Source organism: Platichthys flesus, chromosome 13 (assembly GCF_949316205.1).
Source record: "Platichthys flesus chromosome 13, fPlaFle2.1, whole genome shotgun sequence".
Lineage (NCBI taxonomy): Eukaryota > Metazoa > Chordata > Actinopteri > Pleuronectiformes > Pleuronectidae > Platichthys > Platichthys flesus.
In genome coordinates, this window is record NC_084957.1 from 5,617,227 (window position 1) to 5,641,876 (window position 24,650).

The window sequence follows — 24,650 nt, forward strand, 5'->3', positions numbered from 1 at the left end:
AACCTTCATGTTCTTTCAGCATTGGCTCGATGTTACGAAAAGTATCAAAAAGCAAGTGAAAAGTAAGTAAACACTGGACTCTACCTTTTTCTTTTCCCTTTCCCAAAACATTCATAATTACTTGCAATCATCCAATTTGTTATATCATCTATATGTATTCGACAATTTCTCTTCATCCTGTTACTGGTTATTATAACTACATGGTTGCTTATTTCTTTGTTAAAACTGATAATTCATCTATTCTACAGTCGGTCCACCATACTGCCTTCACTTGAGAGTGAAGTTTTACTCTTCAGAACCCAACAACCTGCACGAGGAGCTCACCAGGTGAGTTGAGACATTCAGATGTAAACTGTCTACTGTAGCACACTTTCTCTCTTGTGTACAAACCTTCAGAAGTCAGTGTGTTTGGATGAACCAGCCATGGAGCAGCACTTTATCACTGAATGTCTGTGACTGAGCTTTAAATCAATTCACCATGATCTGTCGTGGCAATTTAGCCAACCCACTCTGACAACGAGGAACGAGACACAAACTTCTAACAGTATTGTCACACTTTGATGCTCAGAGCCTGGTACACAACACAAAGGTTGGTTTGTAATATGCAGCCCAATGGGAAGCTGATCTTTCTACCTTTAACTATTTCCTCCCTTTCTGGTTGAGGTTGTTTCTTTAGCCAAAGGTCAGGATCTTCTCTGGACATCAAGGTTTTGAATAAATACCTTAGTTTATGCAATCAGGCCTCGATTCTTTCAGTCAACAAAGGTCACATTGTGCAGATACAACATGATCAATGTTTTTGTGTCATATCCCATAAAACTGTCAAGTTAAGTAGAATTCCATCACTATATTCAAGTGTATTATTGTGCTTTACTTTCAGATACCTATTTGTGTTACAATTAAAGCAAGACATCCTCAGTGGCAAGTAAGTAATTATCACCTCATACAAGTCACACAACATTATGGTGGTGTCAATGTATACATGACAGCATCTTAGACACCTCTGTACCCAGTTCTTAGACTAAGTCATGCAAACAGTTGTGTTATATTGTGTTGTGCATTAGTAATTAAATTTAACTAAAGTGTAAACTACTTGAAACATGAAGCTGTAGGTTAAAAAAAATGACTCAGAACTTCTCCTGCTTCATTTTGAAGTTCTCTGTATCTGCTCCCTGTTTTGCTCAACACCTGCTGAGTGTGTATCAAGGCTGATGACTAATAGGAAGTGGCAGAGTCCACTGGGTCCCAGTGACGGTCAGAGGGGAATGCTGGTGGCCTGTGTCAGCGTTTCCTAATTTGAATCTGTGACTGACTTCACGTGTGTCTGTGTTTTCAGGCTCGAATGTTCCTTTGAAACCGCGGTGGAGCTGGCAGCCTTCTCGTTACAGGGTAAGCACAGCAGGTCTCCTGGATCCTCTCCCACTCTGTTTTGGTAATTGGAATCACCTCTGCCTCACCTGCCGTTCCCAGTGTCGTGTTTTATGCGGCGTGAGCTGCAGTACATGGTTTAGACGTCTGCTGTCTTCGCTGCACTGAGCCCCAAAATACCCGTCAAGACAAAGTAGAGCACCAGTTGTTAAACCCTATGAGACGAATTGAGATTTATGAAAACGGGCTATACAAAAAATATTTGATTTATTGATTGATTGACAAACAGTTTGACAGTTTAAAGATTGAATATGCTTGTAATCCAAGAAGTTTTTCCATCTGCACTGAACCTTTCCCCTTTTTCTAAGAACTAGTTTGTTTTTGTTCGCATACCTTGAATCTGTTATATCCCTCCCACACCCCCGACACACACACTACTCCCAGGCCCTTCCCTTACTTTGTAGCTTTGAGCTGATAAAAATGGCGTTCCCTACTTCTCATGTGAACTGTGTATAACCAAGGTGCCCACCAATCAGATCCATGCGCTCTCTCAAGTCTAATTGCAGGAATGGAGTCTTGTGTTGTTGCTTTACAGGAGTTTCCCTTGATCTTTTTTCAAACCAGTCATGCTGTCGTTGTGAATCACCATCGGCTCTGAGTGATGCTCCCGTCACTGAGGCACACAAACCTCCGCGCTACAATACGATTGCAAATCAGTGGAGGGATGTAGCATTGGATGGAGTGGTGGAGAATGAAATTGCTGACACATGTGGCTGAGAAGTGATTTCCCATGCAACATTAAGAGCGGGGGGGATAAACTTAGAGTTTTAAAGGAACTTAAGTTGTGAGCTGTCGCCTCTGTCAGGCTTTTTTTAATATATGGGCTAAATGGCTAGGTGAGTGATGCGCTGCTATTCATCGTGAGTAGAACCTGGCAGACCGACCCTGCCTGCTGGGCTTCAGAGATTTGTTATTATTCATATAATTATCACACAACATCTTACAACGATGCAGATGATGTTGTGTAAGAAGTTGCTCTCGTTGGGCTCATCGACACACATAGATTGTAAAGGCCACATCTTGTTGAGAACAGTGAAGCAAACAAAGGATTTGTTTTGTTAAAAGATATTTGTTTCAGTGTGACATCTAGTGGCAGCGAGTATTGATTATATAACCTTTTAACAGGAGATGCGCAACTGCTACCAGGAGAAGGTGTATTTGGGTTTTTCTTTCTGAAAATGGACGAGATACTTAATCATGTGACCGTGACTTAAATAATTTGTTCAGAAAACCTGTAACATGGGTAAATTAATTTTAATTATCAAGTTGTTGTACTTTTCATAGGACGGTGAAATTCTCCCATTCAATTGTTAGCTCCTTATCTACTGTTTTAATTGTGTCAGTCAAACCTGTGTATAAAAGCAGGAATAGTCTCCACTATTATTGTCTGCCAAATAGGCCTACATTATATTGAAAAAGCATTAATGGGGCAGTTATTGATAGGACTTACTATAGCAGTATACATAATTTACTGCTAAATGAGGAATATACCTGCAAGAGCCACATAAAGAGTCCTGCATCAGAGGAACAAAGAATGAGTCAGTAGAGATTTTATGAAATGGGATTGCGTGCACAAACCTGGGAGAGAGACACACACACACACACACACACACTCTCACTCTCTCACACACACACACACACACACACACACACTCTCACTCACTCAGTCACTGTGGGGTAAATGCCAGCTCATTAGTGCTCCATCCTCTTCAGAGGCCCCCTAATCCAGTACGCTTTCTGTCTTCTCTCTTTCCCTCAGTTGAGCTTTCTCCCTTTGTCTTCCCTTTTTTCTCAGAATTATGTTGTTAGTCCACTGACATTTACTGGGACAGGGAGAGAATGAAATTACCTTACTCCCTCCTCTGTGTCCTGAATCTTTGCTCACATCTGGGTTGACTAAACAGCGAAGAGCTCCCAGCGAGGCCTCGTGTCTCTTATCTACTCAAACCATCAGAACCAAGACATCTCAGTCTCCGTCCAATTTCTCCACACAACAGAGATACGGGTTTTCCCATTGTCTTGTTTTCAACATACTATTCTCATTCTTATCTCGTGGAGATTTATGTTTTTTGCCTGTCCAGCCCTCCCTTTTGATTTAGCTTTTTCCTCTGATAAAATCTATGGCCTCTTGTCCAGAGACATCAGTCCCTGACCTGAAGCTACACAGAGCTTTGTGCACTGGGAAATAAAGGGAGGGTTTGTTGGTTTGTCATTTTGTCCATTAGGATTCCTATTTGCTACAACCGCAGTAGAAGACACGTGTTTTTCTCCCAGACTTGATAGTGAGGGTTTTATTAACATTTAACAGCAATAAACAGATTTTTTAAAGAATATATTTAGTCTTTAGTTGAACTGTACTCTGTTACAGTTCATTATATAAGACTTTACAGTATAATTCAGTCCATGACCTCAACCCTTCAACACAGCTGTTCATCATCTGGACATATTCAGCTCAGGGTTTGAACTGACAAGTATTTCTATTTTATTTTATTATTATAACTTTATTCTTATTATTTGTGTTTGTGTGTTTTCAGCTGAGCTAGGCGACTGTGACCCATTAGAGCACAATGCTGACCTGGTGACAGAATTTCGCTTCGTCCCCGACCAAACAGAGGACGTGGAGCTGGCTATATTTAACGCATGGAAAGAGTGCAGGTAAGCTTTCCACTATTACTAAAGTCCTGTATGTGTGGGCTGTCAATTAAACCTAATATTAACAAAGAGGGATCTAAAGCAGATCCTGAATTGCTGCTCATTCACTTTGAGAAGTTGACGTCACGCATTGCCGATCTGAATTGTGGTTCCATTGTGTTGCATTGCTTGCACAGCGTGCATTAGAAACTGAGTCGAGCTCAACCTTTCATGAGGCAGCGGAGGCTCCAGCTAATCAAATCAGTTCAAATTAATTCTTTAGCACAAGCACTAGCCAATCAAATCACTTAAATGCAAATACAGATCCTGTTATTTGGAAGAAGAGGCAGCTGGTGTACTTGTAGTGTGATCATCTGGTTATGGACTTTATCTCCTGTGTACATTGCGTGTTCTACTCTGTTTTCCCTCCTCTCCTTCAGAGGTCAGACTCCGGCCCAAGCTGAGATCAACTACCTGAACAAAGCAAAATGGCTTGAAATGTATGGAGTGGACATGCACATGGTCCAGGTAAGTGACCGTCTCACTAGCATGGACTTTATAATCTGGTTTCACATAGATGCACATACATGGAGTTGATCAATAGCACAGCTGAGATCTGAAACAGGAATTGACCTTCATAAAAGACAGGAATTGGAATGAAGGTGCATAAATACGTGAATATGTGATCGTTCATAATCAGGGATAATTCTAAATTTCAATTAAGACTAGTCGACCTGACTGAATCTTAGAAAACAGTCCACAGCAGATCACAGCCTCTGTGTGCTAATGATTAATTATTTTCTTTCATTTCTTTTCCTACCTTTCTTTCCTGCAGGCGAGAGACGGTAATGAGTACAGTCTTGGTCTGACACCCACTGGAGTTCTGGTGTTTGAAGGAGAAACAAAGATCGGCCTCTTCTTCTGGTAAATTAGCTCATGACCTCATTAACTGAAATGTTTATTTAAATACTCTATAAAAGCATTTTAATAATTCTTCCTTTTTGCTTTAGGCCCAAAATCACCCGACTAGATTTCAAGAAGAGCAAACTGACCCTTGTGGTCGTGGAGGATGACGAACAGGTGAGCGTTAGCAAACCCTGCCATACAGTGGAATGTTAACAATACAGAACAATGCTATCTAAGCCCTCTTTGTATCGAACCTAGTTAGAACACAGTTTGTGTTTTAAGCACTCAAAACCAAGGCTTCCCCTGTGAACAATAGTTTTCAGTTTCACCACATATAAACGTTTTGCATCATATTTTACAAACTAGACCATGCAAGCCGTGTTAAAATCACTTGAAAGAGAAAGTATGAACATACAGCGTTTGCTTTGTTCATAATAAAAGCTTGTCTGAAGTAGTGCCGGAGCCTTGAGAGAGGTTTGTTCCAAACCGTAATGAAACAAGACTTTGTATTGTTGTACCCAGAGGCCAGTGTATATGAGAGAAACATAGTCTGTGTATGCCCATCCTGGAGGTCTGACTGAGGTTAATAAAGAAGCATGCCCCCTCCGGTATTTCTGGTATGCACCATTCTCCTACGCACACACACACAAACACACACACACAAAGAGGTTTAACCTTCCAACTCTGTACTAAACTGTTATATAATGTATGTAGTTTTGTCACCACATAAATTTACTGTACATATTTTACAAGCACAAAACATTTTTTAAACCTCTCAAAAGATTCTTGTCACACACACACACACACACACACACGCACACACACACAGAAAGAGCTTTAGTAAACCAAGGGAGAAAAGACAAGCTGTGATTCTTGTCAAACTTTTCTCACAGTTGTTCAACATATTAAAGTAAATTGTGTAAAATGTGGAGAGGGTGACACATCCTGAACAGAGTTTTAGGGACAGGTATCCATTTGGAAAGTACAGTGTGTACGTGAGCATGTCTGTCTGCCTCTGCCTCTCTGGCTCCACTGGAACTATGGAAGTCTTACTTTCAAATTCATCGTGATGGTCGGGTCGTATTGTTGCAGGTCTCCGCTCTCTGTAAAACTTTATGTTAGATCTATAAGAGCATGAGAGGATCTGGGATCAATCTGACAGCATAAGCAGCACATGCTACATTGTTAGTAATTAAAAAGCAAAACAATGCAGGTGGAGGTGTGGCTCTGAGATGGTCTGTTATTGAATCATTTGACTTGGAGGAAGCCCAAATACAACTTCAATTTTATAGCACAGGTTTTATGATTTTACTTTTCACTTGCTTGTTTACAACATCAACACCATGAGTGCCCCGTACATATTTTATATGGTAATGCTGATGTGTTGAGGTAAAACCTGGAACAGATTATATCTGTTGTATCTGTTTACCCTTTTTTGAACTGGATTGAACTGAACTATGTTGGACTCGTGGTGGAGATTGAAACAGAATTTGTAAATATACCAATCAAACTCTAGATGTTGAGACTGTGGGAGACACACAAACACACACCCACACTTCTTTCCTATTCTAACCCTAACCCTGACCCTTCTTTGTTTATTTTTGTTAACATAGTTTTATGTGACGTCATGTTCAACATGTTCTTTAGTGGTCTTTTCTTTGGTCTTTATCTTACGTGCCCACTACAACCCACAATCGCCACAGCCTTAAAAGAATGTGACTGGGACTCTGGATTGGCAGTGCAGGTTTTGCAGCTGACTGTGGTGTCAGTCAGACTTTCATCTACTTTGCAATTAAAAATCAGATTATCTTCACAGCCATTCATTCTTCACATATCAGCCTCCTTCAACAAGAAAGAATGAGCACATGGGCTAATTTCTAATGAAATAAACTTGTTATAGTTCCCAGTAGATGATTGTGCTACACCAGGCTGTGGGTGAGAGTTCTATTCCAACTGGAGATGCTCACATGAGACGTTACTCTCCTGAGACCAAGTCCTCTTCTCTCTGTCTCCAACTTCTAACTCTGTGTCAATCCTTGTCAGGGTAAAGAGCAGGAGCACACCTTTGTCTTCAGGATGGACCATCCCAAGGCCTGCAAGCACCTGTGGAAGTGTGCCGTGGAGCACCATGCTTTCTTCAGGCTCAGAGGGCCAGTGCAGAAGAACTCTGCGAGCTCCGGCTTCATACGCATGGGATCACGCTTCAGATACAGGTAATGGGTGGATGTAGGGGCAGGTCCGGGGTGTGCAAGTCCGGGGTGTGCAAGTTCCCTTTGAGTTTTAGATTCATATAATATATACTAACAATAACACAGTTTGTTGTGAATTAATGACTTATGGTCAGCTTTAGCCTTGTTTCCAGTGCTGCTCAAACAACTGTGTTAATATAAAATGTGAATCAATCAACACAAAGACAAAGTTTGAGCACAATTGTAAAAGATAAAATATATAATGTGACACATGTTAATATGGCAGAACTCATCTGCTTTTCCAAATCTCAAAATGTCTTGTTTGAAAAAAATACCTGAGGTTGCCAATAAATTAGGCGCGACAAATTTTAACTGTGTGTTTGTTTCTGTTGCTTGTGTTTTGAAAGCACCAACAGAGATGAACCTGGTGTGTTACAGTATCATTGCTCTGTACATACAAACCGCACACATGTGTACACACCGATACTTGCAGTGGTTCAAACCAGGCACTCAGTGTCAACATGCTGCAGTCGCCAGCTAGTTCCCTCCTCTGTGTGTTTAAACATTACCCAGTTGGATAAGCACTGGCAGTAATGTTGGTTTAACACAGAGGTTAGAGGGTTTGTTATTAATAGAAGGTTAACGCCTGGATGGGTCCTGAGTTCAGCAGTGGTCCTCACAACGCCTCTTGTTTTTAATAAAATATGATTTAGCAGAAAATAATCCTGGAAAGTTGTCTATATGTTTTTAAATATTCACTATGTGTTTGTCTTTGTTTGTGTTACCAGTGGAAAAACTGAGTATCAGACGACCAAGGGCAACAAAGCGAGGCGGTCAGCCTCCTTTGAGAGGAGGCCTAGTCGACGTTACTCAAGGAGAACCATGCAGCTCAGAGGTCACGGAGGTCAGGACAACCCTCGTAGTAAGAAACCAGCAGAAAGGAATTTACTGACTGTATACATGACAATCACAGAGGACAAGTATACACAGAAAAGCACTTGCATACATAGAATATCTATATTTTATTAACATTGCACTAGAACCAGTCTGTCATGATATAGACGTACCCACATCTATACATTTCAAAACATGTATTAATATCTTCATTTTGATATGTTTCTGTACAAAACACTGTCTGTTTGTTTTTTTACAGGACCATTCAACACACAGGAGTGAGTACACTGATGTTTTATTACACTACGAGTTTATAATTTTCTGTTAAAATTACCTCATGTGTTTCATCCTTCTTAAAAATTGTTAAATTCAGGTTGTATTTTAAGGTTAACCACAACAATTGTAGTAGCCTAATTTCTGTGTGCGCCACACCTTTAAAGCATGGTTGCTTACTGTGCTGTGTCTCTAACTCGCACACACACCATTAAGCTCGGCTATAATCATGTTACAGCAGCAACTGTGTGTGTGTGTCTGTGTGTTAAAGTCATGATGTCAGTGGTAGTGTTAATCTGTCCTGGGACCAGCTGACTCAAAGCATAGTAATGATGATAAACATTCCTCTGACTTTCATCAAACCTGTTTGGACTTTGAAGCAACAAAACAAAACTGATGGGTATTTGCTAGTTGGCTCACAGGCACCCTGATAGACGTAATAGAATTAGCATTATGGAAAAAGTGTTACCATAAATCTGTCTAAAGACTGACAGCAGGTTGTTTATTTTCATTATAAATCCATAGATACTGTTTATGTCTTCGTTCTTTGTGATACTTTTTGATTAAAATCTTGATTTCTTCTTTGCTCAGAGCTCTTTCCTCGGGCAATGGAGTCAGCTCCAGCAAAGAGAACAAGGTGAGGAGCAGAACTGCTGCATTGTTTTAACAGTTCCTCTGTGTGACCAGTTTCAGTTTGCAAATGTAAAACGGCTGAGAATCCTAGTGTCTTGAAGGTATAGTTCACAGAAAAATTAATATTACTATCCCTACAACATAATTCTTACAAAGACAGTTACACTCGTATATGTTATATTTATTTACTTATTTATAATCTTTCTTTTCTCAATATTTTCAATACCTCCACATCTTGTCTATTCCCTTCTGTACACCTCTACCAATTCTACTCCCCAAATAGTTTGTGCTGTTTAATATAATTCAGTCTTTCCCCCCTTACCTTCAGGCTCCTATCAGAAGTGCTTGGTCAAGTGTGCCTGTGGTCACCCCAGTGGCTGCTTCTGTCTGTGGACCAATGGAGATCGAGTCCCTGCCCAGGAGTCCTGGAGTAGAGAAAAGGAGGTTTGTTCATGGTTCATTTGAGTTTTATAGTCGTCTCTTCTGAATGTCAGCATTTCTTATTTCATTTAGTTTTGTTTTGTATTTGTTGAAATGCTGTCCAGTCCCTTGTTACTAAGACAGACGGTTCAGAAAGAGGATGAATCAACATATTAAATTGAATGACAGTCAATGTGTCATACGCCAGTGGCAACTGACAAGTAACAGGGCCATGTAGGGGGGGGGGGCTGATCCCTGTTGGATGTTGAAAGATTCAGTGCAATCAGAAAGTATCCAGACATATTTTTTACATTTCATTATGTTTCAGCCTCATGCTTAAATTGTTTAACTTCATTTACCCCACTCATCACTACACACTTAGTAACACATGATGACAAAGCATAGATATTTATTGCTTTCACATAAGGCTTTAACCTTAAAAAGATGAAAGGAGGAGGTTTGGAGGTAGAGAAATAGAGATGGGTAGGTTTTTATTTGTTCCTGTGTCCCTTTCACACTTGCCTGCTCTTTTTTTCATATTTTCAAGTTCCTGCTTGTTTTTGCGATTGTGCAATGATATACAGGTTGTACTTGTACTTGTGATGCTCTGGGAGGTGTTCTCTGAAACACAATGGTGTGATAAAAAATACAAATATCTGAATGACTGATACTGACAGTTAACAGAGTGATGGGCTGTGGATTGAATCAGAGGCGGACAAACTCTTTAAAACTTTCTCCTGCTCTTAGTTTTAGTCATATTTCTCAAATCTTTTGGTCCTCTATGTTTCTGCTATATTTTAGCCCCAAGTCCACTTTCCCTTGTGGTCCCAACGTGGTCTCAGATTTTTTAAACCTCACTGAATGCAAGCTCTTCAGTTATAAACCTGCCATGTCCCCCTGTGTGTTCCAGTATTAACATGTACTGAGGAGTAATTGGTCTTGTCTGGAGCCTGGTCAGGTAGGTACGACCCAGCACTGAATCTTGCTGTTGCGCTGGCTTTAACAAATCAAACGCTGTGCGGTGACGGGCTCCGTGATTTTGGCTTTTAGAGAAAAGGGGCTGTCTTGCCGTGCATTCTGTCTCCTGTGATTCTGTGTTTATTCATTTCTGATCAGCATGAAATCTCAACCTAATCGGTGCAGGGTGTATGATGTGATCATTGAGCCTGAATCTTTTGTTTGGCATCGTGAATCAGTTACGTGATGATTTTTTGCTTTGGATCTGCTCTGTTCCAGAAATCGGGGCATGTGGAGGTTTCTCTCCTTTCATTTCATTTAACACTTTGCATTCTGTGAACCTACTTACTTATCTTCTAAAGTTTGAATTACATTAAACAGTATTTAAGAATTAGTGTAAGTTTGTTGTAAGATATAAGTTTCAAGTAGCGAAACACTAAAAAGTGATATTACTCACCTAAATGTTTTTTTTTTCAAGCCTAATGTAAATATTCCTATTTTCCTAACCAGGCCACTTTAGCTTCTGCATGAACGGCTCAACCAGATTTGCAGCTCAGGATGATCCTGTTTCTAGTAAAGCACATTTCTGGTCAGCTACAATAAGAGGATTGCCAGTAATTTATGTAGAAAACAGGTCCTTTTTTAATTAAAAAAAAATAATACTGACTTGCACCCGGAATAGTGCAGAAAGACAGAACCTGTGCATTGCTCTGCGAACATGATCCATTGTTTATGAGGCTTTCCTGCTATCAGGGCTTCTGCTATTAAAAACACACCTCAGCCACACTGACACTAGTCCTGAGAGATGTGTATTTTATGTTGGACTGAGATGAGCTCTGACAGATACACCACCTCTTGTTTATAACATCAACCCATAGAAACTGTGTACACTGGACCCAGTGGACACGAGGAGGAAGCTTTGAAAGAGACAGTTTCATCACTAATGCTTCAGAATAATATGTGGAGCTCTTCTTCTGCCACCTCTTGATTTTAGTACAATGTTGATTTTATCATCTTCAGCTTTTCTTTCTGATAAAACAAGCAATTAATCTCAATATCTGTGTATCTGTCATTTTATATGTACTTGATATCCAAATCAGTGCCAAGAGTGAACTGCACTCTTTAAATCGAGAGGAAATCGTACTTTAAAAATCAAAATAATTAACAAATGATCCTTTAAGCCAACTAACCAACTAACTAAATAACATATACCAATCTATCAATTCTAATTGTAAACAACAATGATTTTTAATATGCTCCTTGAGAAACTCAATATTTTTCTTTTTGTATTTTTGTCTTATTCACAATGTTGCTTACGTCTTTAAGATGCTTCGGTCTCATTTAAAAACTGCACTAGTTCTCTCTCTTTATCTGTCGTCTCTCTATCCTTCACTTCTCATTCCTCTTAGGTTTTTCCTCCTCTCTGTAAAATGATCATCAGTGAGAATAAGTTGATCTTTGTTTAATGTCTTTGCAACTAGCTAAAAAACAAATCTCATCTGTATTGCTAGGAAGAGACATGGAAGTTAATCTGCTGACCATGAAGTCACATCACATTAGTTAGTCACTGCTGTAAAGTGTCAGTGGGAAGCTCTGCACTTACTCTCCCAGAAGTGCAGCATGAATAAAAGCCTCCAGCACTGACTATAAGAACCCAAATTTGATGTAGGCCATCAAACCTCCGCTATTAGAGGTGAAACGCCACATCTCAGACGTGCAAGAGACATCTGGTCCACTTCACTTGACTCAAGTGTTCGTGTCACAACACTTGTCAACATGTGCTTGGTTGCACGCCAGTGTACAACGTAGCAGAAGCGATTTTGTGTAAATTGTGAGGCTAATTCAGTGTCCTGACTCTGCTGGCCCCACCACAACCCTCGGTTTTATTCATGTGGTTTCATGTCCCCTGAAGCAACACTTTAGTGGTAGTACTCTCAAATGGACAGATGATGTCATTTAAAAAAAGATAAATGCATTAGCATTGACAAAGCTGTAGAAAACCCTTGAGAAACCCTGTTTCTCAAACAGGCAAGGACAGCAAACAGAGTTAACCTTTGAGATGCTCCGATACCTTTTCACTCTCCTGAAAAATGCAATAAAAAAACAGCTTTATACTACTAACCCTGTATAGTACTGAATACTATCGTTGACTTTATGGCCTGGCTAAGGTTAAACTTTTAGAAAAATATAAATACATGCAGAGGATGAACGTCCTAGATCTTCTTAAATGATCTTGTTTGACAATATCTAAAAATAACACTAATATATTGCATTATTACTGTAACTCCTGTTTTGAAGCGAAGAAGTGATTTCCGTGAAAAAAACTTTGTAGTTTTATTTAAGTGTAACTAATTACTAACATAGGTCTGGAAAGTTGCCTGTGCCTGACTTGGCTATTTCAGCAGTATCAAAGGGATTTCTGCTGCTTCTATTAGAACATCTCCAGTTCGCTTGCATGTCAAATTCCAATTAATTATAAGAATGAATCTTTCATACTAATGTTTTAATTTATCATTATACCCTTTTGCTTTATTAGCTACCTGCTGCCACACATTCTCTTCTGCTGCCCTCTGCTCCTCCTCCCTTGTTCCACTTTGTTGTATAGGCTGCATCTTTCTCTTATCTTCTCTCCCCCTCTCAGTCATTTGCATATAATCTCATCCCCCGGTCTCGCTCTTTGGTTCACGTCGTCTCTCATTCACTCCCCATTTCCTAAAATCCCCTCCCCCTGTTTGTCCTCTTCCCCTTGTCTTCCTCCACCCTGTTCTCCTCAGGTCTCCTCTTCCCTCCATCCTCCATCCTCCCTGCTCATCTCTCATCAGTTCTCCCCAAAAGGAGTCGGGCAGATCTGACCACCCGACGACAGTCTCACCGTCTGTACTGACATGAGTTGGACAGCACACTTATAAATGGGAATGACATGAGAAGCTCCTGCTGTGAAGGCAGTGACCGTCACATTGAAGAAAACACTTGGCGTGAATGTCCATATGTCTTAGGATTTGAAGTCTAGTAACACTAGTGACTCTTCTTCTAGCAGTCACCCTGGAATCTGCTCTCTCAGTGTCTCTTTCATCTCCTTCCACTTTTTCCTTCATCTCGTTCCACTGCCGTCTCTGAAAAGTTTCATCTCCCTTTGCTCCGATCACTTACTTTTCTCTCTCGTCTTTTCCAGTTCGTCACTTTCAATACTTATTAACTCTCCTCTCCTTCCTCTCCTTCCCCCTTTGCTCCTCTTGACCTTCTCTCTTAACCTCATAGTGAAACTGTGTGGCAGGGGTGAGATGGTTTCATTATGAGGGGAAGGAATTCAGCTCTACGTTGATCCTGAAAGGAAACAAAAGGTCACATAGTTCTGAGGGTTTAGAACCAAACGCTCGACTTCTGTGTTACACTTTAAAAAAAATAACGTTATGTTTTTGTAATACTCTAAACGTTGTTGCTTTATGAAGTTTGACTTCCACCAAATTATTTTTTTTATACATACAAGAAAATGATTAGATTTTTCTCTTTCGTATTTAATTTGTTCTGCACATTTCATGGATCTTCTGCTGCTCTGGTTTTAAAGGAGGTTGAATTAGAAGGTGGATATTGTTCTCATCTGTCGATAAATGTGTCTGAGAGATTGTTCAATTAGTTCAGAACAAAACAAAACCAGGGGCCGATAGTTAACTTGCTAACTTGGCTCTATTAAAGGTGTATTTCATACATTTCCAAGTACATACATTTTGCAAATTATTGTTTTGTCTCTCACGTCATGGACACTTTACTCAGAAATGAAAGTGATATGACCTTTTCTTAGAAATATAATTCCCTTAAAATATTCACAAGTGAATCAGACTTTAATTTATCTGTTGTTAGTTCAATGCAAGTGGTTAAAGCCCAGTTGAGTGTTTTACAGCCAGCTGTCAAGCTCATGATGGATTTGGCTGATAAATCCAAGCAGTGTGTCCAAGTTGTTATCCTATGAGAAGCTTAACTACACCTCAGCTACAGTTGCTTAGTTAAATGTTAACAACAAACCTGTGACCAAAGGATGTACACCTTCTGTGTTCCAATCATTTCATAGAGTAAATACATGTTTGCTCTTGTCACAGAAGAGTGTGTAGCTTTTAAATGGCATCTTTTAAGTGTGTTTTATCCGTTTTCCTACTTAAAGCTAACACATGAACTTTTCTGTGACTCGCTCACTAGCTTCTGTCTATCCTCTCAGCTTCAGTGGTGTTTGTCTCTCTGGCCTCAGACTCTGGTCATGTGCAGTGAGAGCATGGACAGGCTGAGCCCAGGCAATTTGGTTAGTGACAGACAGGTATGCCTGCCAGTGTTTATTAGAATCCTATGAGGGCCACAGACAAGAGCCTTGTGTCTTTCTCTCTTTTTCACTGATGACTTATTGATTCTTTTTGGGACGTGTAGAGAATTTGAATAAATACAAAAAGTGTTTCAGGATAAAGTTACCAACCCTGTCTTTAACAGAAGGATTAGCAGGGTTTTGATTACGTGTGTAACATTTACTGATTTATTATTGTGTATCGTCTTTTGCCGTCATTCAAGTTGTGCCTTGACGACTGCACGTGCAAAAAAACACACAAGCATGCAATAAAGTAGTTACTGTTAATTATATATATATATATATATATATATATATATAAATCTGTTGCCATTTTACACTTTTCTAGTTTTTCCTTTTTACATTGCTTTGTGACTACTCTCGGACTTTCTGTCAGAAAACTGTTGGAGGAGGAGTTGAGTCGTGTAACTGGTGTAAATAAACACTCATCATGAATGAGAACTGAATGAAAACTAAATACAGTTCTGTGCTCGTCTGTGAGGAGGCCACACATCCTCGGAATGTGTATCTTGCCTTGTGTCTGTGTTTTATTGCCAACATCAGAGGTTTATACATCCTCACTGTCCATGCTGTTTCCTTAATAGATTTCCCGAACATGTGGGAGCACTTTATACGTTTGGTTTGTGAGTCCTCTGGCAGAGCATTTTCCTTTTCTTCACATGTAAGTGTGGTGCTCTCTCCAGGCTGCATGCACACCACCACTACTCTGCTTCACTGTGTCTTCAGGCTACAGAAATATGAGATAATAAGCAGGCTGCTGAATGAGCTTCCACCAAAAGACGTGTAGAAGACGTTTTGCTCCGGGACACTGCAGATTCTCAGAATATTGCATCAACATTATCCCCGACGAAGGTTATTACTTGCTTTGCAGACTTATTGCTATTGGCAGAAGCATGTTTCTGTGAAGTGTTCCTTTACCTCTGGAGAGGACATCTGGTTTTGGGCTTTGTTTATTCTTTTGTTTTGTTATTTTTTAGAGCTACATCTGCCACATCTTTTAAAAAGAAAGTACAGCCGCTGCTTTTGTACTTTCTTATTATTCTTGATAACAATGATTTAAAGTGGATGCTCATAACTTCAGATACATGAAAATATTTTTTTCCTATTTCTCCTTAGCCAAAATGGAGATTAAGTTTCTTTTTGTTTTATCTGTTTTATTTAAATTTTGTTGGTTGTTGATGGGAAATTGGATTCATTCTCATAGTCTTCTGATACACTATCATGGAACAGTTCTTTGCAGAGTCCATTCATTTCTTATGGATGCTACCGGTAAGTTGTCCAGCTGTGATAACCTCAATTCTTCTGTTACAGTTTTGGTTAACCATTTGCATCATCCCCTCCATTATTATATCTGTTTGTGTTTGTATTAAAACACATTTGTTATCAAACCAGCATCTTCACCTGCAGCTTCCTTCATACCTTCCTCTTCTATCTTGTATTGTCTGCAGTGGGCCCGTGGCTGCTGACCTGATGGAGACTTGTGTTGATGATGTCCTCGCGGCTCCCGTTGTTCCACCGGTGACGACCACAGAGGAGGCGGGACCAAGCAATGCCTACGCTGCTGCCGCCAGCGTCACAGCAGAGGATCCACTCAGCCTCGCTGGTGAGGTTATAGAATGTAACACAATGGGATCTGTCTGAAATAGCGTTTTAGAAGCCACTCCACCTCTTATCATGTAAATATATTAGGCAGAAGGTTTGTTGTTTATTTGTTGTGTATCTGAAACTAACAACCACCACTCTGACTCACTCCTGCCTCCACGACATCTCAAACAATTGCACTGCCTCTTTCACGTTTTTCTGTATTGTACATTAAGTCTGTTATTAATAAATCAGCTGATTGTGTGGTTAATGATATTAAGACAACATAAGACAAATATTTTGAAAGGGGACAAATTTAACTCGTTTTGTTATTATAATGATAAGGCGCTCAGAGGGGTAATGTCCTAACTCCCAATGTTAATGAAAGGGGAAGGATTTTGTTTAAATCAACCTCTTTATCCTTTATCCTTCTTCGGGTCATACCCCGGCCCTTCTACAAACATTTGTGGAAACCAGTTCAGTAGTTTTTCAAACACAAGTTATATTGTAAATGCACTAAATGATTAAAATAAAGTTGGTGTGTGTGCTCATTCCTGTTTATCTGTGTCTCGTCAGAAGCAGCAGCTCGTCTGAAGCAGCTGGAGTTGGAGAGCAGTCCAGTTCTCGCTCCACTGAGAAATAACGTCAATGTCAATTTGGCCATGAACAACCAGGTGCGTGTGTGTTTGAAAATGAAAGCCCTTGTATATTTAGACGGTAACACGTGTAAAGCTGTGAGCCAAATCTGCTCTGGCAAATTCAATCAAAAACAGTTTATTCTGGGTTATTACTGGGTTGATCGTTTAGGATGTTCCCTCAGACCTCTAACTTGTGTGTCCCTTGTGATCGTGCTCCAACAGGAGGACGTGGTGAAGCTCTCAGAGAAGTGTGGCCTGAACAGTGCTGGCAGTAGTCCTGTTGTTACTCCACTGCGCCTCCCGGAGGATCTGAAGAGTAACATCCTAAAAGCACAAGCTGAGGCTGCTGCCCTGAAGGTGAGGAAGAGGACTCCTCTAAACTGGAAAGGAAGAAAGACCCCTGAGAAAACACAGCTGCAGTATTTTCACATGATGATGATCAAATCATTTTTTACTTTGCAGTGTTTTAACCACTTAAATGTGTGCAGGGGCCTGTGGAGGAACACGTCGCAATGGTTGGAGATAAAAACTGTAACTTGCAGGAAGCTTCTGCCAGGTGAGACCTCACACTGCTTTTTATTACATATTGAGTGAACTGATTGTTAGAAATTATAATTATTTCTGCTATATAGCTCTAAAATTTGACTATGAAACTATACAAATTATTTCTATTTTCGTAGCATGACTCCTGCAAAACTCCTCCTTTTAAAGTTGGTCGAGCACAGTAAGTCATTATAGAGCGAACAAGGACAGGAGACAAAAATCCATTAGTGCTTGTGCTTCATTGTTTTAAACTGGGCCTCCCTCCTCCTCCTCCTCCTCCTCCTCCTCCTCGATCATCCTCCTGAGTCATACCAACTGTCATCGCATTGTCTCAGCCAATCACGGATTCACAATCCTCGCCTCGAGAGAGCTGATTAACCTCTTGAATATTCATGAGGATTATTAGCATAGCTCACAACATTACATCACCTGCAGCTCATCCAGATTAGCGACGCTATACAGATCAACGGGCGAGTCTTTCTCTTTTTCTCTTTCTCTCTCTCTCCGTCTCTCTCTCTCTCTCAAGATGTGGTTTGAAGAGACGAAGGGATTTACTGAATCTAATATGTTTCGAGAAGAATGAATTTATAATACAACCTGGGTGAAAATGAATTACTTCTAAATGGTGACACAGCTTGAAGCAAGATAATATGATGATTTATTTTGAGTATAATAGGATTGATTTGATTCCATCTCCAAATCAGACTGAATATTTCATGCATGTACGTTTGTAGATGTTCTCTGGCACAAACCTTAAAACATGGCGTCTTCCTACAGGTTGAATGTGGGCACAGGGCGACTGGGCAGTAACTCGTCTCTCTCCGTTAGCAGCCGCCCTGACACCCAGGACTCGTGGGACCTGCTGAAGCCAGCTCCACTGGTCTCGTCAGCAGGAGCCAGGTCAGTTTGCTGATGCACATTCTTTTCTTTTGCTTGCTATGTTCAAACTGCATTAGATAATATATCAGCCAGGTATAATCTTGTGTTTATTCACGATGCCACGGATTAATTATGAAATAAAGTGATGAAGTACACAAAGGTGCTGCTTGTTCTTTATGTTCTTTGCTGACATCTGGTGGCATGTCTGAGTACTGCATGTTTGTGTGTCCCGGTCTGAGTGTGCTTGGTCACATGACTTGAGATCTACCTGGATACTGCTGCTGTTTACAGTAGAATGACACTACAATACAGACACTTGACAATACATCTCACACATCACTTTAGCTACAGGCTCATAGATGCAGTAAATTATTACAGTGCTCAGGATGTTCTTCTTCTACAGTCTGGAGAATCCCCAAAAAACGGATTAATCAGCAACTATTTTTGATATACATTTATAATGTTAAGGTATTTATCAAGAAAAGATATCCAGTATATCTGGCTGAAACCTCATGTGCAGATATGTTTCTTTTTTTTGTTCAATAGTTTAGCCATAGTAACCGTCAGATGAGCAATTCAAATAATTTGAATACATGTATGAGTATTAATTAATTAAATAATTTGTTCTGCTCATCAGTGTCGAGAGGTTAGCTGAAGATTTAATCCCCTCCGTTCCCAAGATGGCGGTGGAGTCTGTCGGTGAAGGCTCGGCTCCAAAGGTAACCTATCTATTCATAATCATAAAGTTACGACTCAGCATTTACATTTGTCACAATAAATAATGGAAGACTTGTCTAAGTGTTGTTATTGGTATTTGAGGGCTGGAGAACAAACATTGTCCTATTTGGTTATTCAATATGGAACTCAAATAACATCACCTGTAGTGCCCTGTGTAACTCTGCCAGCTCTTCAATCTGAGCTAGTTTCTGTCTGTACACAGGTTGTGTGTGTGTGTGTGTGTGGCTCTTACTTGATCTACAGTCTCATGTGGAACCTGTTCATCAAATACAGGGTTTCTATATTTCTGTGTTTGTGTAATCCAACAGGTTACAGCAGAGGAGGTAGACCTGCCCAATGCAGCACCGCTATCTGACAACCTGATCGACTTCACCGACCCGGCTCCTGCAGTAAGTCCCAGCCCACTGTGTGTGCAGCAGGTTGGAAATGGCTGCAATGATTTTAAATGGAACCAGTGTTTGAACTGCACTGTTGCTTTCGAGCGAGCCTTATTTTCTGTGGAACTGCTTCATGTGTCACATAAACGTTCACATGAAGCTGCAGGAACTCTTCAAAAAAAACAGGCAATGTTTCAGTTTCCCCTAATTTTCCCAAAGCAGGCGTTCAGAGGAACTTCCTTTCCGTTTTCTGACAGTAGTAAGAAACACATATTGGCCCATTGCTCAAAACAAACTGGGTCGAACCAGATCAATTATTCACCCTCATTCAGATACTTGATGATAAACATTTACAGTATTTACACGTATATAAATGGAGGAAGAAGTAGAAAAAGGTGTGTGTGCATTCTTGTTTCAACATTTCTCAAAAAACCTGTGTGTCAGTGATCTGGGGTCAAACAAGAATTAAATGCAGCGATGTAACTTAGTAAGATCTGTGGATGGTAACAACGTTTTTCTGCTCCTGTTCCAGCTCCCCCCAGTGCAGCAGCCAAAACCAGTTATCACGCCTCGCTGGATTATTCCAACAACTGCTGTGAGTGCTCAGAATCTCTCCAGTCCTCAGTCTCTGCTCTTTCTGACCTTTGTGTCGACCTGTTTCTTACTTTCCAAATGTTCCTTGATCATCTTTCAGAGGGCTGTGACATCGGTTTGTGTTCACTGCCCCTAAACTGGCCCAGGTTGTTTTTAACACTTTGCCTAGGCGCTGAACACGTTTGGCTGATGTAGAGGCTCTGTAGAAACTGACCTTCTCCCTCATCCCCTTCTAACGCAGCATCCCGGCGTCTTTACTAACGGCCTGCTCGACCTTGACCCCCATGCTAAGGTCACCCCTCTTCTCCCTGCAGACGGGGGTGCGGCTCTCCCCCCAGCCCTCCCCCACCTCGCTCACACACGTAACACCAACTCCGCCAGGTAAAATCTGAACCAACACACTGAACAGGTTGTTTTTCCAGTTGTGTTCGCATGCTGACCTCTGCTGGCCAAACAAGAAAATGCTTCCTTCAGCTATAATCCCCAAATTAAACTATTGTCACTGAACACAGTTAGAAGTGAGAACATGAATATGTCGACTTCAGAATGATGTCAACTATGTACCTGACCACATGGATTGATTATCTAACCTGTTCTTAATCATAGGTTTGCTTTTGTATGTTTAATAATTATAGATTTATTATGTTAGACCAGTTTTTTCCAGAACCAACATTTTCATAACAATTTAATGATCATGCAAGTGTGTGATTAATGTCTGCACTAGTAAAGCCTAGTTCACGCTACATGAGTTTCAGCCCTAATAGCCAGACACGGGTTTCACTTGGTCAAGATGTGTAGTCTGCTGTCAACACACTGTTGTGTAGTATGAACTTGACAACGGCTGCTACACTCCCGATCACAAGACAGAAAGTCGGGTTGAGTAAACTACGCAGCAATCCAACGACTTTTAAAGTCATGTGGTCTTAACTCGGGTTTAAAGTGGTCTCTGTCTATGATGCAATAATGTTACCGCCCTGCTTCCCCCCCCCCCCGTGTCCCACAGCATTGGGGGTCAACCGCCAGCCTCGGACGATGCGGCAAAACCCAGAGGTCTCCTGACCACTGAGCTCTGATGAAGAAACAAGGAGATGACCTCATCTTCCTGACTGCTCCCCCGTCTCATCCCATCACCCCCCCCACACACACAGGACAGCTGGAGTGGCTGAGGGCTGAGAGGACTACAGGAAGGAGGAGGCAGCTGACAGGCACCACGGTGTCCAGAACCCACACTGACACAACCTTTAGTTTAGTAAAACCGATTAACACAACATTTAGCAGCTCTGTTAGCGACCTGCCATTTACTGTAATCCATCCTCTCCACCCGACCTCAATCTCACGACCAGCACCACCTCCCTGTAGAGTTTAAATCCCATCACCCTGGAAGGAACATTGTATAAAAGCACCAGCCTCTGGCTTGGTTCATGGAGGGTAGGTTGCCTCTTCTAGTGCGGCTCCTCCATCCCTCCTCTCTTTTGTTTTAAACCACTGGACCCCCGCTCTGAGCTCTGAGCTGCTGCGTTACACTGGATCCAGGACTGAAAAGAAACGTCTCTTCAAAAAAAAAAAAAAAAAATGTTGATTCTAAGAGATGAAGCAGCACCTGGGCTGTTCACATGATGAAACACGTGGATATGATGCTGTCATGAACTTGTAGCACACTACAATATATATTTTTTTCCCTTTTTGAAACCCAGACAATTCTACATGTGAAACTTTCCACTGGATACAAAAAATTGCGGCAACACTGAACCTTGAGAGAATTCTTGGACGATGATGATGACGATGATGATGATGAACTTTCTTTTTCTTTTTTTTTTACCCTGCTCTTAAACGTGTCTATTTTTACTGTTTTTATGTGACATCTGCACAAGTTGGTTCCAGCGTCCCAAACTCCCCTCATGGGTTTTTAATATGAAGTTTCAACATTTTGTCCTATAATTTAGTTTTCCTCTTCAAAACACTTTCGCTCATGACTGGATTTTTTATTCCCCCCACATTAGTTTTAAATGTAAATGCAACATGTCCTTTGCTGGATTACATCATGGACAGTGTGTCCAATGTGTGAGTCATCTTATGTTAATAACTGAGTTCACTAGACAGTATCTCCATCCTTTTATAGATGGGGACTGCCAGTATTAACGTGCTGTAGCTATTACCCTGCCTTATGTAAATGAGCGTATTTCAAAATGTGTCATCTTATCAATGCTGGAGATGCCATAGAACAATCTATCACTTTCTGTTGCTGATGCGTCGAGAACCTGGAGGAGAACTTTTGTACATGTGGGTGATTGAGGCCTAATTCTACACGTTGTTAATGACGTCTGTCACACTGACTCCTAAATGGTAGCGTTGTAGCATTTCTAAGAAAACGACCACATGGGCCACGTGAGTGTGGACCCTCGTTCAAGTTGTGTGTAGTTTTTGTTAGTGCGATGTTACGTCTCCATCAGGGGAAGCCGACTCTCTGACACTGTCTTCTTAGCCATGACAGTTTATTTATGCTACTACTTCCGTGTCATTGTTCGAATATTACGTGTTGTCCACAAGTGTTGTAGCGCTCAGTTGCATAATGTATCGTCGGTGTAATGGCGCCACCTGGCTGTAGATATGAAGTAGACCTATATATATTATTTTTCTGAAAATGACGTTGGCAGTATTGTTACTACGTGTTAAGAAGTAATTTCAGTATCGAGGTGTTTTCTAATTACAAAAGAAGTAGGAACTGTGTTACTGATCAAACTGAATGGGGGGGGCACACAGTGTGACATCTCAAAAGCATTTTTATATAAACTTTTATTGTATATTTTTTTTCTTGGAATACCTTCATCATCTTTCAGTAAAGCTTTGCTACAGTAGGAGTCAGTTGTTTTGTGATTCATTGTGTTATTATTGCGGTCGTGTTTAAGTGGTTTCACTGATCACAGTTAGATTCACTAGATAATCTGAAATTCTACTCTGCTGTGGACCAGATAAGATAAATGAGCCATGAGACAATAACCTGAATCACTTGATGGATAAAAGAATGAAAAGTGATATTCTGATCTGAGTTAGTTTCCTTATGTTTTCATTGCTGTTAGCAGGATTACACAAAATCAACTCGGCCCATTTTCTTCAGAAACAACCCATTAACTTATAGGAGCTTTAAAATAATAGCATTAGCCTTTTCAGAAGGATGCACTCAATGGTTTCCCTTCTATTTTTGTAGTGTCACCAAAGGTCCACTTACTGGGTTATTAACAATTAAGATAATTAATAACCCCCCAAAAAATCACATCTAGGAGGATAAGACCCACAGCTTGGAATATTCAGGCTGGATAAAGGTTTAGTTAAGAAATCAGCTGAAGCAAGGTGGATTGAACAGTTCATTGTTTAGAGAAGATTTTTTTATATCCATTTAATTTAGCGTTAACAATATAATACACAGTCTCTGACAATTACAGATTAATTTTCAACTACTGAATTATTGCTTTTAACAAGTAATGATTCCGTTCTGTTCCGTTCAACTTCTGAGTGGAACGTAACAAGACGTTTTACTGTGTGCTACCCAGTTTGACCACATGATGGCAGCACAGAACCATGTTTTACCTCTTTAGTGTGGGGGGGGGGGGGGTGAGCAATTATTTTTCCTCTCGTAACAGTTCAGTTTATCATAATGTGAGTAACTGATAGTGCAGATGTAAGACATTAAACAGACGTGGGCCCTGTTGAATCTGGCTTCTCTGGAGCTGAATTTGAATGAACCTCTCTACATGAAGTGGATCCTTTCTATGAAACATGTGAAATCTACACAAACTGAATCCTCACAGACTGAAACAGGAATTCAGGGAATATTTCCCTAAATCATTAAATCACATCCAGGTCTGAGCTCATTCTCTCGTTAGCTCAGGGAAGTCTGTTAATCAGGTTATTTGTGAGAGTGGGTCTGTGTTAGAGGAAGTGATACTCAGAACATGTTTTGCTCTTTTTTTTCCTACAAATGAACAGTTCATGTATTCGGTTGTTTCATCACCGGGAACAAATCAACTGTTCCCTTCAGAACAAGACGTATGATCGACTCCATGTTTGTTATGGATCAGACTGAACACATTCCTGATTCTCTGATCTGCCTTTTGGTCCAACTCTGTCTCTCTATTCACAGAACAGCCATAAAACAGTCTTTCTTTAACTTCTATATTTATTGACACTGACCAGGCCAGAGGAAAGGGGGGAGTCAGGCGGACACGGTGGTGGAGGACCATGGTGGTCCTGAGCCCTGTCGGTTCAAGCTGCTGGCCTCAGCTCCAGTGAGGAACCCAGAGCCAAGCTCCTGTGAATGATGCGTCCCACACTGTTATGAAATTGATTTTAAAAAGTGCTAGTCATGCACAAACCAACTGGTGATGCTCCATTAAAACAAATATGGCACAATTTACTTTAATATGGCTAACTTTGCAACTTCTGTAGAACATAGGAAGGTTGGTCGGCTGTCTGGCTAGCTATAAGGTCAATGTACATTAGAGAGAACCTGGGGCATGAAACTCAAAAGATGTTTAGTTTGTCCAGTCTGGGCTACTGTGAAAAACATGGCGGCCTCCATAGAGAGGACCCACTCCTGATGTTATTAAGTATTTCAAAATAAAAG

At 40.6% G+C, this 24,650-nt stretch overlaps 1 protein-coding gene across 4 annotated transcripts in view; it reads left to right on the top strand.

Annotated features, from left to right (window-relative positions):
* Positions 1 to 22,887, top strand: part of epb41l5 (erythrocyte membrane protein band 4.1 like 5) — a 31,642-nt gene extending 8,755 nt beyond the window's left edge. Inside the window, exons 4-26 of one of the 4 annotated variants that reach the window (XM_062401868.1) lie at positions 20 to 62; positions 249 to 327; positions 881 to 925; positions 1,337 to 1,389; positions 3,963 to 4,083; positions 4,500 to 4,587; positions 4,895 to 4,983; positions 5,070 to 5,139; positions 7,009 to 7,178; positions 7,943 to 8,076; positions 8,308 to 8,326; positions 8,913 to 8,958; positions 9,283 to 9,398; positions 16,128 to 16,282; positions 16,837 to 16,934; positions 17,121 to 17,255; positions 17,387 to 17,454; positions 18,219 to 18,341; positions 18,958 to 19,039; positions 19,367 to 19,447; positions 19,968 to 20,030; positions 20,271 to 20,410; positions 21,033 to 22,887. In XM_062401868.1, coding sequence (XP_062257852.1) covers positions 20 to 62; positions 249 to 327; positions 881 to 925; positions 1,337 to 1,389; positions 3,963 to 4,083; positions 4,500 to 4,587; positions 4,895 to 4,983; positions 5,070 to 5,139; positions 7,009 to 7,178; positions 7,943 to 8,076; positions 8,308 to 8,326; positions 8,913 to 8,958; positions 9,283 to 9,398; positions 16,128 to 16,282; positions 16,837 to 16,934; positions 17,121 to 17,255; positions 17,387 to 17,454; positions 18,219 to 18,341; positions 18,958 to 19,039; positions 19,367 to 19,447; positions 19,968 to 20,030; positions 20,271 to 20,410; positions 21,033 to 21,102 — 2,088 coding nt within the window. In that variant the 3' untranslated portion in view covers positions 21,103 to 22,887. The remainder of the gene's footprint in view (positions 1 to 19; positions 63 to 248; positions 328 to 880; positions 926 to 1,336; positions 1,390 to 3,962; positions 4,084 to 4,499; positions 4,588 to 4,894; positions 4,984 to 5,069; positions 5,140 to 7,008; positions 7,179 to 7,942; positions 8,077 to 8,307; positions 8,327 to 8,912; positions 8,959 to 9,282; positions 9,399 to 16,127; positions 16,283 to 16,836; positions 16,935 to 17,120; positions 17,256 to 17,386; positions 17,455 to 18,218; positions 18,342 to 18,957; positions 19,040 to 19,366; positions 19,448 to 19,967; positions 20,031 to 20,270; positions 20,411 to 21,032) is intronic. The other 3 variants (XM_062401870.1, XM_062401869.1, XM_062401871.1) reach the window with 3 other exon arrangements.
* The last annotated feature ends 1,763 nt before the right edge of the window (positions 22,888 to 24,650 follow it).